General features: G+C 36.7%; 1 protein-coding gene across 13 annotated transcripts in view; it reads right to left on the reverse strand.

The window, feature by feature from the left end:
* cacna1db (calcium channel, voltage-dependent, L type, alpha 1D subunit, b) overlaps positions 1 to 16,215 on the reverse strand; it is an 88,299-nt gene that overhangs the window by 31,935 nt on the left and 40,149 nt on the right. For 4 of the 13 annotated variants that reach the window (XM_026154060.2, XM_080294978.1, XM_026154057.2 and 1 more), the window contains exons 8-22: positions 13,885 to 13,988; positions 13,362 to 13,531; positions 9,804 to 9,878; positions 7,559 to 7,646; positions 7,352 to 7,378; positions 6,880 to 7,040; positions 6,577 to 6,802; positions 5,423 to 5,630; positions 5,087 to 5,207; positions 4,878 to 4,992; positions 4,705 to 4,765; positions 4,538 to 4,598; positions 3,810 to 3,954; positions 3,543 to 3,672; positions 1,744 to 1,803 (exon numbers count right to left, since the gene is read on the reverse strand). In XM_026154060.2, the coding sequence (XP_026009845.1) occupies positions 1,744 to 1,803; positions 3,543 to 3,672; positions 3,810 to 3,954; positions 4,538 to 4,598; positions 4,705 to 4,765; positions 4,878 to 4,992; positions 5,087 to 5,207; positions 5,423 to 5,630; positions 6,577 to 6,802; positions 6,880 to 7,040; positions 7,352 to 7,378; positions 7,559 to 7,646; positions 9,804 to 9,878; positions 13,362 to 13,531; positions 13,885 to 13,988 (1,752 nt within the window). Of the gene's footprint in view, positions 1 to 1,595; positions 1,656 to 1,743; positions 1,804 to 3,542; positions 3,673 to 3,809; positions 3,955 to 4,537; positions 4,599 to 4,704; positions 4,766 to 4,877; positions 4,993 to 5,086; positions 5,208 to 5,422; positions 5,631 to 6,576; positions 6,803 to 6,879; positions 7,041 to 7,351; positions 7,379 to 7,558; positions 7,647 to 9,803; positions 9,879 to 13,361; positions 13,532 to 13,884; positions 13,989 to 16,215 lie in introns of all 13 variants that reach the window. The other 9 variants (XM_026154061.2, XM_026154058.2, XM_026154068.2 and 6 more) reach the window with 5 other exon arrangements.

The following is a 16,215-nucleotide window of genomic DNA, read 5'->3' on the forward strand; positions in this document are numbered from 1 at the left end:
AAAATAATAAAACTGTTTAGGATATTTGTGGATTTCTTCAAGCTTTTTATTTGGAAGAACAGTTTTCCAAAAAATGCTTCTTATCTGTGTTCACAGTGTCCAATCAGACAGTGTGATTTTAAAGCTTGGTGTTAGTTGGAGTTCATCTACCGTTCGAAATATAGCAGACTTAACAAACATCCTACTATAATGATTGTAGTATATGAATGCACATACCCCAGCTCCTCCTTAACATCTATGAACATCTATTACTATAGATGTTCATAGATGTTTAGTTATTTAAAATCTTTGTATATATCATGTTAATTTCAATCTATTATATTACATTCTCAGTACGTCCCATGTAAGTAACTTAATGGTCTGCGTATCTGTATATGTGACAGAGTTTTGTTTGAGTCACCTCTAAATACTGAATGAAGAGTTCTGAAATTAGGTCCTTAAATATCACAGACATATACCTGAACAAACAGCAATTCACTCCAGTAAAAGCGAGGACATTTTTAACGACAATCAGAATTGTGCAACCCTTACCACTCTGATTGCAGAGTGCTAATTTTGATGTAAAGCTCTATTTAAAATTGAAAATGTTTTTAGGGTGTTGCATTATGTAGATATACATATTCATTTAAAATATAAAGGAAGTACTATGGAGGCAGGAGTTTGAGGTTTAGTGATCACGGGGCAAATTTATATCCACACCTATGATGTGAATTGAAACTGAGATTATTGACCAAAAAAATCAATAATCATGTCACGTTTACATTTTCAGGTTAAACATGTACAGGTTAGCTTTAAAACTGACAGGGTTTCTATGTAGCTTGCAAAGGAGAAGAAGGAAAAGAAGAATACATAAATACATACATACACACACATATACATATATATATATATATGTATATGTATTACTTACATGTATTACATGTATAGTTATATGTATTAGTTACATGCATACATACATCATTCTGCTGTTAAGTTTTAATAATTAACCAAGTTTTTGTCATTTCACTATGTACAGTGGTATAACGAAGATATTCAGAAAAACAAAATAAAATAACATAAGGTCTGTCCCATAAGTGAGCAAAGCAAAAAGTGCTGCAGGCTTGGCAAAAACTGCCCGTTGGGTGGATTTTTGTTAGTTATTGTAATTAAACATAAAACGATATGAATTGTTTAAAACACGGGACTCTAATGTTTACTGCTTTTTTTTAATCTGCTGATGTGCTTTTAAAAACAATCCCTTTGTAAAACTATGAATAAAGTATACATTTTTGTCATCAAAGAAAAAAATGGTAAAAACATAATTTTAGGGAAAAGCCATACAAGCGGTCGTATTCTGGAGAGCCAAAGGTCCATGAACTTGTCGAGGGTTAAAAGGGGGAAGTAGGCCGTGATGGAAAAGTGACTGACAGACAAAAAAAATTTCTGACGAAAAGGCACGAGCTCCACGTTGACATGTCGGCGCTGTGAGAACAAGACAAGCAGGCGGCCATTCTGACCAGACTTTAGAGACAAAAATGACGAGAGGAAGAATGTGTGCAGCAAGCTTGGAAGTGGTGGGTTGTTGCTGAGCAAACGCAACGGTTTGAATTGTTTACCTTAATAAAGATCTCAAATGTAAACATACTAGTGAAGACATAGTCTGCATAGCCTAGGATCTGAGGAAGCAATCAGAGTGACATAAGCGCGCAGGGTTACTACAGCTCTACTCAGCACAGCACAACACAGCACGCAAAGGACATTTACCTTCAACAGGATCTCAACAGTAAAGATTGCGGTGAAAGCATAGTCAAAATAACCAAGTATCTGAAAAAGGCAATGCACAAGTTCAAGTCATTCCAAGACAACAGCACAGTGAGAGATTTATTAAATACTTTTAGCTGTAAATACTGCAAAGTTTAAACACAGATGAAACAGATACTAGTGTAGCCAAGCACTAAGTAGGTTATACTTTAACTGACCAATCACTCGTTAGTGCGTAGTCTCAAATAAATTCTTGTTTGTTAAGAAACGGTGATGTTCCTTCTCTGAAATTCTGAATGCAAACAAAGCTGGGCCATTGTCTCTTTTTAGTGTTGGAAGAAGCCATGTTGTGCCAGTGCAATCAGCACTGGTACAGAGTGAACACAAACAGACTATTTAAAACTCCTTACAGTGACATGCTGTAGCTGCAGACACAAAGGGAAGCCTGCTGAACTATCTGCTTCTAAAGTCTGCACTGTATGTAATCACAGCTCGTGGGCAGTTTAACACGATGATACAATCATGTGGAAAATAAATTTTTGATGGGACTCCATGCAGACCTCTGAAAAACTAAGTACACACTTTCATTCAGTAACTTGTTGAACCACCTTTACTGCAATAACTTGAAGTAACTGCTTCCTGTATGACTGGATTATCAGTCTGTCACATCACCATGAGGAATAATTTTGTTCTGCTCTACATCACTACATCACTGCTCCAGTTTCTTGAGGTTTTATGCACAGCTGTCTTAAGGTCCCGGCACAACATTTAAATTAAAATGAGGCCTGGACTTTGGGTCATCACGGCACTTTGATTCGCTTCTTTTGCAGGCATTCTGTTACAGATCTGCTGCTGTGCTTGGATCGCTGTCCTGCTGCATGACCCAGTCTCGACAAAGCTTTAGCTGACATATGTCACATTTGACTCTAGAATAGAGTGTTCCAGAAATCTTGTGGTTTGTTCAGATGGAGCTTTGCAAACCAAAGCTGTGTTGCCAGGTTCTTTTCAGAAAAGTTTTCTCCTGGTAACCTTTCCAAATAAGCCGTACCTGTTCAGGCTTTTTCTAATTGTGCTGTCATGAACTTTAACATTTAACATGCTACCTGAGGCCTGTAGAGATTTTGTGTAGTTTCTCTGAGCATGCTCAGTTTGAATTTAGGGAGAATCTGCTGAAACGTTCACCCCTGGCAAGACTATGGGATTGTGTTTAGACACATTTGATTGCTTCAGACCAGAAAACTTCTGCTTTTATAGAGGCGCTCACACTTGCTAATGTACAGTTAATCAAGTGCATTTGATTAGCAGCATCTTGCTGCTACTTACCCTCTTAATTCCTATGTAAGCAGTAAGGCTGTACTTCGTTTTTCAGGTAAACAAGAGTCCTCTAAAAACTTTATTTTTTACCCAACTGCATTTAATTTCAGAGCCAAAAATTCCTCAAATTTAAGACATTTTGAATTATCTTTTAAGAATATCTTATGAATTGTGTGAGAAACAGACAAGGTTAAATAACATAATAACATAATAATAAATAGCAGTAGTTGTAAAATCTGTTATTGCCAAATCAGTCATTTCATATGTCACTTGTTATTTTTTAAGGAAAATTTTAGATTTGTTAAAATATGCGTTTTACTTATAACTTTAATGATGGGTGTTTAATGCACATTTTCAACACCAGGAGATTAAAATGGAACGTAGTAAATGAAATGTGGTAATACATAATTTACAAAATTACAGCTGAACTCCGACTGTGACGTGTAAAAAAGGGAAACAGTTTCCAGACTCATTGGTTGTTTACATACGATATTGCGAGCAGAGAAGTTGCGGATGGGGTCTTCGGCAGCCAGTGAGACAGAGCTGAGCATGATGAAGACCAGGATGAGGTTGGTGAAGATCTGATGGTTGATCAGCTTATGGCAGAATACACGAAACCTACAAAAAGAGAGTAGAAAGCAGTAAAGAGAGGGACTGCTTGAACTCTTTTAGTGTCTACAAATACATCTGTCACACTGAGCAGTTAGACTGGTTAATGCTCCAATGTGTTGATATGTCTGATATACGAGGCTCACGGATTTGTGCTGCTGAAAATGAAGAAGGCACTGCCTTCGGGGATGGGTGGAATCTTTTCTTTGATGGTGAGTTCAGAAAGTCGCTGAGGCCGAGGCCCAGATGGGACTTCTGGGAGCTCGTCATTGTCGGTACCATCATCACACACTGGAAAATATTAAAACAGTCCTTCTGATATGATCCTAGCATGAAAATCCTCAAAGCATGTCAAATTTACATGGGTGCCAAAGTTTTGTTTTAGTCAAATTTTTAAATGTTTCTTTTAATTTTTACGCATTTTGCTATTTTTTCATTGAATATACAATTTATTGCCATGCCTTATGAAGAATTTCAGTTAAAAGATCACTTAAAATTCACATACAAGATTATTTTTAACTGTAAATCCCAGCATACAGAAGATACACTTATGAACTGAAGATTCAAAATCCGGCATTCAACATGTAATATATCTACTGCACAATAATATATGAACAAAAATACAGTGTTTATTTAATTGATTTGATCAACAAATCACCCTTTCACTAACTGCTGTGTTGTGTTTGACTTCAAAGTGCTCACAGTGTCTGTGTGTGTATGTATGTATGTATATATATATATATATATATATATATATATATATATATATATATATATATATATATATGTGTGTGTGTGTGTGTGTGTGTGTGTGTGTGTGTGTGTGTGTGTGTATACTGTATGTGTATTGCTCAGTTAAAACAAGTCAGTTTACCTGGAGACTCACTGGAAGGATACAACTCTTTGTTTTCCTCTTGCAAGCCCTCCAGCGGCACCTTCATCATTCAGGTTTAAGAGAGATTTTAATAAAATCAGTGCTGCCATTTAACATATGCATGTCTGCAGTTTGATAATATAATGTAAATCCTGATTTTTTTTTACCTTGGTCTCGCCATCTTTGCTTTCTGCTATGTCACATCTCTTCTTATCAGCGCTTGCATCCCTGTTGGGCACAGATGAAAAGGTCTGATTTACAACGCTTTTTTTTTTTTAAGTGACTGTGACAAAAGACTTTAACACTAGACCTTCAAATATAAAATATTAAACAGCTTCACCTGGCACTATTCTTCCTCTTCTTTGCCTCTTCCTCCTCTTTCTGCGCTGTGTTGAGGCTCTCTGCATCTGCCAGGTTGTCAACGGCGATGGCCAAGAAAACATTTAGCAGGATGTCTGATCATTTGAGTTAGAGAGAAAACACTAAACACCCCGATTAAAAACAACTTTTTCACACGGATGTGTGCACACTTCGCAGGCAGTAGGATACAGTTTCCACAAATGAAGAGGATGATGAAGTAAATGCAGACGACCATTCCAGAGGAGGCAGGACCACCGTATGCCATGATGCCATCATACATTACTGTGTTCCAGTCTTCTCCTGTCAAGATCTGGTGAACACAATGTAGAGCAGAGGACGCCAAAATTATTCTGTTTGCCCAGACAATAATTTAAACTGTATTTATTGTCTCACTGCAGACACTTAGATTGGATGTTGTGATTCTTGCAAATCGCACCTCAACAAACAGACGCTTTGACAGATTAGCATTGAATTAGCTCACAGCGAGCTTTAATTTTGACTGAAACAATGAAATCAAACAGATACCTGGAAAACAGTGAGAAGGGCCTGGGGGAAGTTATCGAAAGTGCTTCTTTTAGTCACAGTTTCATCAAAGTTAAACTTTCCCCCAAAAAGCTGCATGCCAAGCAGGGAAAAGATAATGATAAAGAGGAAAAGCAGCAGCAACAGGGATGCGATGGACTTCATGGAGTTGAGGAGAGAGGCCACCAGGTTACTGAGAGATGCCCAGTGACTGAGGAAGAAACAAACAATAAGGGATTATGTCTTGTCAATACGCTCAACTTAGCCAGCTGGTATCAGACATGCTGTAGTCAGTTAATATGCTCACAGATGCCTGAATCCTTCGGTTTGTTTGAAATAAGTGTCATCAGCCTTATGTGAAAGATTTACAGCGAGATCTTTCACGTGTTCTCATGTAACAGATCACTTTTGGCAATAATCGGGGAGAAAGCACTTCCTTATTTTCTGAGCTTCATACAAGTGATACATTTTATACAAAATAAAAGGCTTTTTTTCTGTCAGTGAGAGATTAAATGTTGCTTACGTTAGTTGCACTCTAAGCTCACGTGTATAAGTCTGAAAACGGAATTTAAAAAAACTACAATGCACTCCAAATGAAAAATTATATAAAAACAAATTTTAAAACCCCATATTTGAATCAAAAGACGGGGTTTTAAACATCTTATGTCCAGAGATCACATGACTTTCTGTTGTTTTGTTTTTTTTAAGATTTAATAGTTTTGTCTTTGCTCTGTGTTAAATAGAAATCTCAGACATTCCCATTGATGGATTACTGGTCATGTCTGTAACAGGCTGTGCCAGTGGAGGTTTGCTGGTCTGATGCCTGTATTAAATAGATTATTATTCATCCATGTATCCATTCTCTTCTGCCTATATTTTTCAGGGTCGCTGGGGCGCTGGAACCTATATATGAATATATTATAATATATTTAAATGTTATGTTTTTAAATGTAATTAGGGGACATTTCATAGACCTCATGCACTTTTGAATTCTCATCTTTTGTGTGACTTTTTTAAAATTTGACTTTTATTTTATTTTTTTCTTTGACTTATGTTCAGTTCAGCACAAACCTTGTTAATAAAGGTGCTATATAAACATTAGTATTATTAATATTATTGTCATTGTCAGTAGTAGTATTAGTGCGGGAATTGCTCACCGTGTGACTTTGAAGATTCGAAGGAGGCGTACGCAGCGCAATACAGAGATACCCAAAGGAGACATGATCGCTAACTCCACCAGGATGGTCTCTACGATGCCGCCACACACCACGAAACAGTCAAAGCGGTTAAACAGGGATACAAAGTAGGCCTGCAATCCCAAGCTGTACATTTTCACCAGCATCTCCAAGGTGAACAAGGCCAGAAGAACTTTGTTGGCAACATCTGGAGAAAAAAGCGGGATAAAAACGTCTAAATGCACGTTTTAGGATAGCATGGAACAAACAGAGCAAAGCACATACCCTGTACTTCAGTCAGCCAGTCTGGCTGGTTGTAGTGCTCAGACGAGATAGTAAGAGTGTTGAGGAACACCAAGATGATGACGAGCCAATAAAAGGTCACCGATTTCACAGCTGCGCGACACTTCCTGCGGCAGAAACGGTTCCATCGACGCCACTGACGGCTGTAGGCGATGAGTGTCACATGTTTAGGTTTTTGCTTTTTGTATTGCTATTTATTGGATTATTTGATTGGTGAAATACAATAAAAGCAACTTCATTATGATTCCAAAGGGGAAAAGGTTGATTAGGAGGAAAAGAGGGTAGGTTTCAGGTGCATAAACACAATGATTACATTTAGGGGGAAAAAACCACAGATGATAACATCAGCGGTCTGAACAATTAAAACATGATGCCATAATCAACCATGCAAGATGAGACAAGTCCAGTAAAAGATGAACAAAGCTACCATGCAGCACCACAACGGGGTACCAACCTGCACTTTGATTTAGTAATTTTTTGACTGGGGAGAATAAAAAGAAGCAACTTTTAATTAAATGTAACAGAATGTTCAAATGTGCACTCTGCAATCCAATCAAACGAGTTTTAATATTACTGACTGTCAATTACCAGACAGCCTAAGCTGTCAATAAAATTTTAGAGTGAAACGTGTAATGTGTTGAGTAACATATACAGCACTCACCACAGTGGACCACAGCATGGCGATTTGTCTTCCTCTCCGTTGTGATTGTCTGTGGTCACTGATTCTGTCTCACTTGTGGGTATGCTCGCTGTCATGTTGCACACACACACATACAAATACACACACGTAAAGACACGTTAATGGAAAAAGTTTATTACACAGGCTTTCTGTTATGTTATGACTGATTCTCTTATTGATATCCATGCATTTTTGATTTGGCTTGGTTCTCGAGTGATAAAATATCCTTCAAAATAAATGTGACTTATTTTAAAATCTGAACAAAGCCCAAATAAACACTCTAATCAGTCGTTACAGTAAAACAATAGATTATAATCTTGAGTTCAGATTTCAGCTTGTGATTATTTAACATGGACTCCATTGATCTCTTTTTTTTATTAGGAAGGCCAAGCCAAACCACCAGAAATTTTTTTTTTAAATGAAACAGCAAAATCTGCAAGTGTCAGATAAAAATGCTGGAGTGACTGCCTGACAAAGTTTGACCCCTGGATGTTGGAGTTTCACAGTGTGAAACCAGCTGTAATGCTTGTGAGCACTGCAAAAAGATGAAGCTCAAGGTTTTTGCACAGATCTAGTAACAGTGAATACATGCTGCCAGTCCAGAGTCAAACTAAATTTGACAGATTATTATTTATTGGACTGGAACTGGAAATCCATTTTCCATGGTGAGGTTTGAAATACCATTGACTGCAGTGTTCAGATGAACACTGCAGTCAAATGCATCAATTATTCTTGTCCAGGTATGTCATACGTATACACATTAGAATTCACATTTACTGTACATGCACAAAATATAGTTGCAATTGAAAACGTGACTCAATATGATGATGATGATGATGATGATGATGATGAAGATGCCATTATTATGATAATGATGATGAGAAAACCATGTGGCAGTCCTAGATAAAATTCTATGTTTTCCCTCAGTCACCATTAAAAAATGGTAAGTTATTGTTTATTAAGAGATTAAATTATAATTCATAATGTACACTAATGTGCTAATAATTGGTTTCTACAGTTGCGTATGATAATTATCTGTGTTGTTAGATAACTGTTATATCTTAATGGTTATTGGAAAGTTTAAACTAATGTCTATAATTCTTTGTAAATAAATCAAAGTAATAATTAGATTCTCTTATCACCTATTATAACATAAGCAATGTATTACAATAAAGTTATTTTGTAGAAAAATACACTTAAATCTATTAAAATAAAAATAACTATTAACAATAATAATGAGTAATAACTAATTTATTACTCATTATAATATATACAAGTATATTTTTTTGCAGTTTTACTTTCATGGTAAACATTAAAATAACTATTTACAAAACTTCAATTTACAATTTATTTTACAACATATAGGTGATGTTGATTAGAACTAAATTTTAATAATTTTGTAGCTAAGGTATTTTTCTTCTGACCCAAAATACTGAAAATCTAGTTATAATATTAACTAACAACATTAATATTAGATAAATATACCCTATACTTACATGGCAATACAGTAAATATGAGCTAAATAAATTTTGCTGACATTTAACACTCGCATATTATACATGTAAGTACATTTTTGGGCAACAAAATGCCAACATTTACATTTTAAGTACTTTAAGGGAGCTCATTTTCAATTATGTTATATATTTTAAAGTTAAGGCTTGTTGGTGCATATACTAATAAAATTATTTATTTGCAATGCCATATATTTTTAGAGTTTCACAGGATATTTATCATTTTAAGTGAGGCTTATTGTTGTTATCTTGATGGTTTTATACTTACTAAAGTATGCATTGTGAATTAGGCTTACATTCACATGCGCCCACACACATATGTATGTAAAACAATGTTCAATGTGGTGTGTGGGTGGTATTAGGAATATCAGTGTTACTAATTCTTCAGTTAAATAAAAATATATAATTTTTCTCTAAACTGCTCTAAACGGGTCAAACTCCATTTTCTTTTTCCCTTCCTTTCATGTGGTGTAAAATTCAAAATCTTTAAAGCATTTTACTGGAAGTTGGACTGTCCTGTTATGCCAGTGCAGTAATAGAATAACATGTATGCGTTGAAGATGGTAAGGATCAGAAACAGACTAATAAAGGAAAGGGTGTTTAAATACGAGAGCACACACAAAGCATAAGCAAAGCACATGCAGGTGATGAACCGTCCTGGTGAAGATGTGTGGGGAAATTCAGACTTTCAGACACTCGCGCGCACACACATTTACCCTGTGTCTCTGTGGACTGAGTGAACCAGCCAAACTTTCCTTTCTTCTTCTCAGTAAGGTCAGCCAGCGTGACCCCTTGGTGTTATCAACATGCAGATCATACAGCCAGACAGCAGAGGAAGCAGTGAGTCAGTACATAGCACAACAAGAGAGAGAGGAACGTACAGCAAGAGACAGCTGCAATACAAGCTACTGGCACAGCTACCATGTCCAGAAAAGTATACAGGACATTCTTGAATTATATTTAGTGGATTAACTACTAATAATAATACACTAACTACATTTATTTATGCATGAATTGTGTGTGTAATAATTAATTCATCATTGCTCCTTGGGCAAAAGTGACTGGCAGTAAGGAGTAAAAAGACCAAATAAGGAGGAATTCACAGTAATTTGTAGATTTGAAGACATCAGACCATTTAGAGAGACAACATGATGAACATAAAGGCATAATTATGATATATATCAGCTCATAAATTATGTACTTGTATTAGTATTAATATCAGCAAATAAATAAGACAGTCAAGGACATTCGTTTTTTAAATGTGTCATCATAAGATTGTCCATGACTATAAAGTGTCCCGCTGAGTACATGAAGCAAAAACAAATTAAACAAAGCAATAAAAATCAACTATCTGTTAGACTGCATGCTGTAACATTAGCTCTGTAAATTCTGGACAGAGTAACTATATAATACACTGTAACACTAGAAACAATCAACATTAAACACGACTTTGGAAAAGAGTAGAAGAAAGCAGAGAAGAGAACAATTGTGGGTAAAGAGAGAAAATGATGTAAAGAAACGAAGGGAAGAGAAGGGTGAAACAGGTATTAACAGCAGTCTACAGACAGTTTTTAGAAGGCGCACACACACTGCAAGGAAGTAAAGTTAGTCCGTCGTCATCTATAACATCGACAGCAGGGCTAAAAGCAAGGCAACTACTGGTGAACATAAAAACTGACAGGTACATTCGCACTGACTGCTCTGTGAATGGTTACGAGGCAGTCTAGCTATAACTCGGGTCAGATGTATTTTCATGTCAGTTACGCCCACATTTTTTCCCTGCACATCCAGATGGATTATGGTATAATTACTAATGACACAAGCTTCAGTCCCAACATTTGTTGCAAAATAACAAAAGAAAAACCCTGAATTCAACACATAATTTTAAATGGCCTTCCTACTGTCAGTTAATAGAATCACGGAGCCGCTGCGCCATCCAATTTTCATACCAGACATTAGAAATACTATGATTAAATAAACACACAAAAAAGGTAAATGTTTAAGGTAGAGCAAACAACTAAGGAAATTCATCTCTCTCTGATGGCAGGATGCTATGTCATATGCAAAAAAAAAAAGCCCAAATTTCTCCTGTTCATCAACTTTGGACTATTAGATTATTTAATGGCTCATTCGACTTATTCCATATACAGCAAATGTCAGAAACCAGAACTAACTGTTCAAGTTGTTCATACTGGCTTCTCCACCAGTCACAGTGCCTAAATACACATGAATACAAATGTCAATCTGCAAATCAAGTTTGCCTGTTTTTTGTTTGCCTTCTTTATTAAAATCTAAGAATTACGCAGATACTCCTGCTTTTTCTGAATCTGAAAAACTTACAGCTAAATATTTTTCCAGGGCGTGCCTGTAATGAAAAATATATTTTTGTTACTACTTGTCAGTATTTTTTCTGTGTCATTGCTACTGCAACCAAGTAACATTGTCTACAAATGTAACCAAATCTAACCAGCAACGTTAAAATCTTGTTTATTACGGCAAACGTGGAGCTGAATTACATTATGGTTACAGTCCATCCACAATATGTTGCGTTAGATCACATTAGCTGAAATAGTTAAGTTTTTGGAATCCAGATAAAAGTAAAATACAGTATATATGCATTTTTATTTACAACCCATATAAACATTGAAATACAGCAAAGAAAAACACACAGCTTTTGCCATGGTATTGAACGTGCAGCGCTGTGAAAATCTGAAGACACATCAAAGAAAATTCTAGAGATTTAATTTCACGACACGCATGTGTGAAAGTGTAGTGCAGCACACAAACTGCACTGCTACAGTGGTTATGATTTCATAGATAAAATCCTCCAGCATGCCAAAGATGGGTGTTTATACCACCAGTTGTATATAAATGTGAGGATTAAGTGAACGCTAATATAAGCATTACGTCCATGTAATAAGGATTCCATTACATTTGTTATGGATTAAACTAACGCTGGTGTTTACTCTGACCGGCTGGAGAGACCCATGAATGGTCAAAACTGTTATAAGTGAACGTATCTGAAAAGTAGGTGGTAATTCAGAGGCTGTGATTCACTGCTGTAGTGATTTAACACTAATTATGTGGAAGATAATATTCAGCGGTTATAAGGCACATAATATGTCTGGCTGAGATATTCGTACTGCGTACACAAAGGCAAAAATGTAGGTATTTAACTGTGTCAGAGGTGGAGGTGGATGTTAAGAAGCGTATTGTTGCAGAACACATTTCTATTTGAAAGCAAAGTTTTTTTATTCTAATTTTCTTAAAGGAATTATGAGGCTGTCATAGCTTAATCATTCTCTGCTGTGCTATGAATGACTGAGAGCAGCTGAAAACACTGATCTTCCCACATTTGTTACACTAGGCTTTCTTGTCATGATCATGTTGTAAGTCAGCCATCCCCAAAGTCAGGACTGCTGCCGCCCACTTAAGAACCAGAAAATCCCAACGGGCCCATCCATCTTAAATCTAATCAAAACACAAGAGAAAGCGATATAGTTCCTTTAAATTTGTGTTCAAAAAACATAAACAACCTTATCTAGATTGATTAATTTGTGTCAGAAAAATTTGTAATATCACAAACTAGCTATCTCCTATTACCAAATTAAATTCATTTTTTATATAAAAAAATACATGTATATAAAAATTTAACTGTACAAACCTGTGAGTATTCAAACTAATCAATTTCTGTTATTACTGAGGCCTACTTGCAGTACCTTTGTGGCCCACCAGGGGCTTCAGGAGTCATTGTCGTAGGTCATACAGTATGTTTGCAGAAATGTAGGAACTCACAAACGATTTACATTCATGTATTAGATCGCATTCGGTGCATTATCATACAATTTTTAGTGAAATCTTAGATGCTTCAAGCAATCCCTGCCTGAGCTTCCTCATTCTAATTCAGTCCTTGTGCTCCTTGTCAACACAAATAAACAGAAGCAGTCACCCCTCACTTACTGTACTAATCAAATGCCAGAAATTATTGCAAGGAAGCAGCTGTCTCAAAACAACGTCATGTTCCCACAATGAGCCGCATTCAAGTCAAAGTAAGCAAAGGATCATGAGAACTGCCAGTTAGATGCATAACAGATTGACCGTCTCTCCTTCCTCTTGTAACAGTTTTAGTGGCAAAGAAATGTGCAGCATTATCTCAGGGCAGAAGAAGTTAAGGCTTTGTAAGTCACAGTTCTGTTTGCATTCTTTGTTTGCCTGCTGGACAAGAGTGCTGGACAAGAGTAGAGAAAAAAAAACATTAAATCCAGGTAACTCACGGTTACGCTTGCCCTCCTCATCTCCCTCCTCCTCGTTCTCAGGGTCGATGTCCTCTGCCTGGGTGATCCAGTCCAAGTAGCCCTTCAGGTCTTCTTCTAACTGCTGCTTCTCACGCAGCTTCTGGAAATCACCTCGAGCCTTGGCCTTTTCTCGCTCTTTGGAGAACTCTCTATAGAGGGGAAAGCATAATGTCAAACGTGGGTCACCGTAACACTGTACAGAATGGCAGCGCTCTGCAGTCTTAAAACTAAGGCTGCACTAAAACTGATAACTTAATAACCTCAACAAACAATTTCTTATCATTTGTTAAATGTGCAGGGTTAAACTTATTTGTGGAATTCACACGCAGCATCACATTTTTATATTATTACCAAAATGAGCAAAATACCCCATCTATGAATATGTTTTATAGATATATTACACGCATACTGTAAATTGCATGTTCCTTTCAAGTAGACTCTCAGCACCCACAACAGGGCATTTTATTAAAACAACAATTCAAAACAGAAACATGAAACATACCCACTCAGCACACCCAAAACCAGGTTAAGAACAAAGAAGGATCCAAAGATGACGAGGCTGACAAAGTAGACCCACGGCAGCTCAAAGCCCATTGCATCATTCATCTACACAGAAAGAGATAATAGGAACATTTAACTGAATTAACTCTAAATTCAGACATGGCAATGTTATTCTTACAGCTTACATAGATTAAATTATTCGAAATAAAAACTGAATTCTAATTTTAAAAAAATCATTAACTCATGGAGGTGCAAAGCCCACAGTATCCCTTGAGCAGGAAAGAGGTTTGTCACTCAACGACAGCTAAAACTGCAGCAGGACGGGTGACCACTAGAGGGAACCACGTGAGAGACAACTGGGTCAGTTATGAATGACAGTGAGTACTTGTATTAGTGTTAGTAATGAGGCTGTGCCAAATGACCGCACTAAATCCAACGTGCCTCTTAGCTGAGCTGCTGGCAACACCAGGACCTAAAAGTTTGCCCTTTTTTCATAATCACATTTCACACAGCTCTCATTTCACAGTAGGCACTTTTCTTTGCTCAGTCAGTGTAAATGTTTACAGTTTACACTTCTATTTTGATAGTCATTTTCCCGTTAAAGAAAAAAATCCCACTGATGTGCCTGACTCCAGCCGCAGAACCGCCCACCCCGAAGAAAAATTTATACTTGGCTTATATCAGTACGAAAGGCTCAAGGTCAGTTTTAATTTATACATCTGCGTATCTATCCTGCCATGATCTCTTTTTCCATCTTTTAGGTTTGCTGAATCTCCTTCCTTCCACCACTTTAACAGCAGTATTAGCATGGGATTGCCATGGTAACACATACATGCATGAAAGTGTGTGGGACAGAGAGAGAGAGTCTGAGAAGACGAACGAGAAGGAGGTGAAGAGGTTCATTATTTCATAGATGAGGGTCTCCATCAATAAAAGGGCGTGGGTGTATTGTGAGGAAAACTCATCATCAGTGCTGAGTATTTTGGCTAATTAAAAGCTGTTGGTGATTTGTGTTAATATGAAGCCGGGGGTTTCAGGTTAGCCTTTAAAAATGGGTTGCACACTCTAGCTGTGAAAACTTTTTTAGAAAATAACAACAACAACAAAAAAAATCACATAAAGCATGGATTTGCAAAACAGAGAGAAAAAAACAAAGGCTTAAATGAGTTTGCTTGGAAAAGTGTTGCTGGGGTCAAACCTGCATGAAAAATCATGGTTCTGAATGGTGTCTTACTGCTTTTGTCACATTTGTAACTAATGTTCCATTGTTAAGCAATAGCTCCATTGTCTATATAACAATAGTTTGTCATGCGAATCCCCTTTTTTTGTTAGGAGCTATAAAAAACAACTTTCCTTTTTTTAAGGAATTTAAATGACATTAACTTTGTTTAAAAAAAACCCATGCATAATCCTATTACACTTATTATTACTTTAATATTATACATACAGTGCTGTGTAAATCTCCTGAGCCAGCATTTTCTTCAAACATGTGCAAACTTTGAGAAATACAGGATATAAGGCACAAATAGAGTTTGTGGAATTCTAACAAAGTTGGAAATCAGTATTTGGTATCTTTATTCTTCAACGCCGCCTGACCTCTCTTAGGCAGCTTTCTTGTAATATATTTCACTAGTGTGCAGGAATAGCTCTCCAGGCTCCTTGAAGGACATTTAGAGCTCTTTGTTGGATGTTGCCTGTCGTTTTTTTCTGTTCTCTGTCAAGATGATCCAACACTGTTTCAGTAATGTTGAGGTTTGGGCTTTGGGGATCCATGACTGATAGTGTTTTCCTATCCAGATATGCTTGTATTGAATTTGCAGTGTGTTTGGGATCACTATCATGCTAAAACAAAAAAAATCCAGTTCCAGTCGCACGCTTTCCAGATGCAATTGCATCCTGCATAAAACTCCGATGGTAGTTTTCTGTCTTGAAAATTCCATCAATTTCGACAAGATCCACAAACCATAACAGAGCCTCCACCATGTTTTACAAATGGCTGTAGACACTCTTTCCTGACCTCCTCAGTGCATATTGATGATTATTTTGCACTTCATAAGAGATGTTACTGATTTTCAGTCTTCTTGTGTAACTTGGGTTACCTCAGCCTTTTCTATAAGTTTCCCATTCTTAAGTAATGGAACAGTAGATGGATCAAGTGAAAGGCCAGATGCATCTCTCAGGTCCTGTGACAGGATTGTTTCCTGTTCTTAAGAACATGACTTTCAGATACTGTTGATCGGTTCAGTTTCACCAAGACACACCATGCCAATGTATGCCAGGTTTTCAGCTAATAGCACTTTGGGAATCATTTTGTTGTTTTCCAAATACTATG

This window comes from Astatotilapia calliptera, chromosome 20 (genome assembly GCF_964374335.1).
Source record: "Astatotilapia calliptera chromosome 20, fAstCal68.1, whole genome shotgun sequence".
Lineage (NCBI taxonomy): Eukaryota > Metazoa > Chordata > Actinopteri > Cichliformes > Cichlidae > Astatotilapia > Astatotilapia calliptera.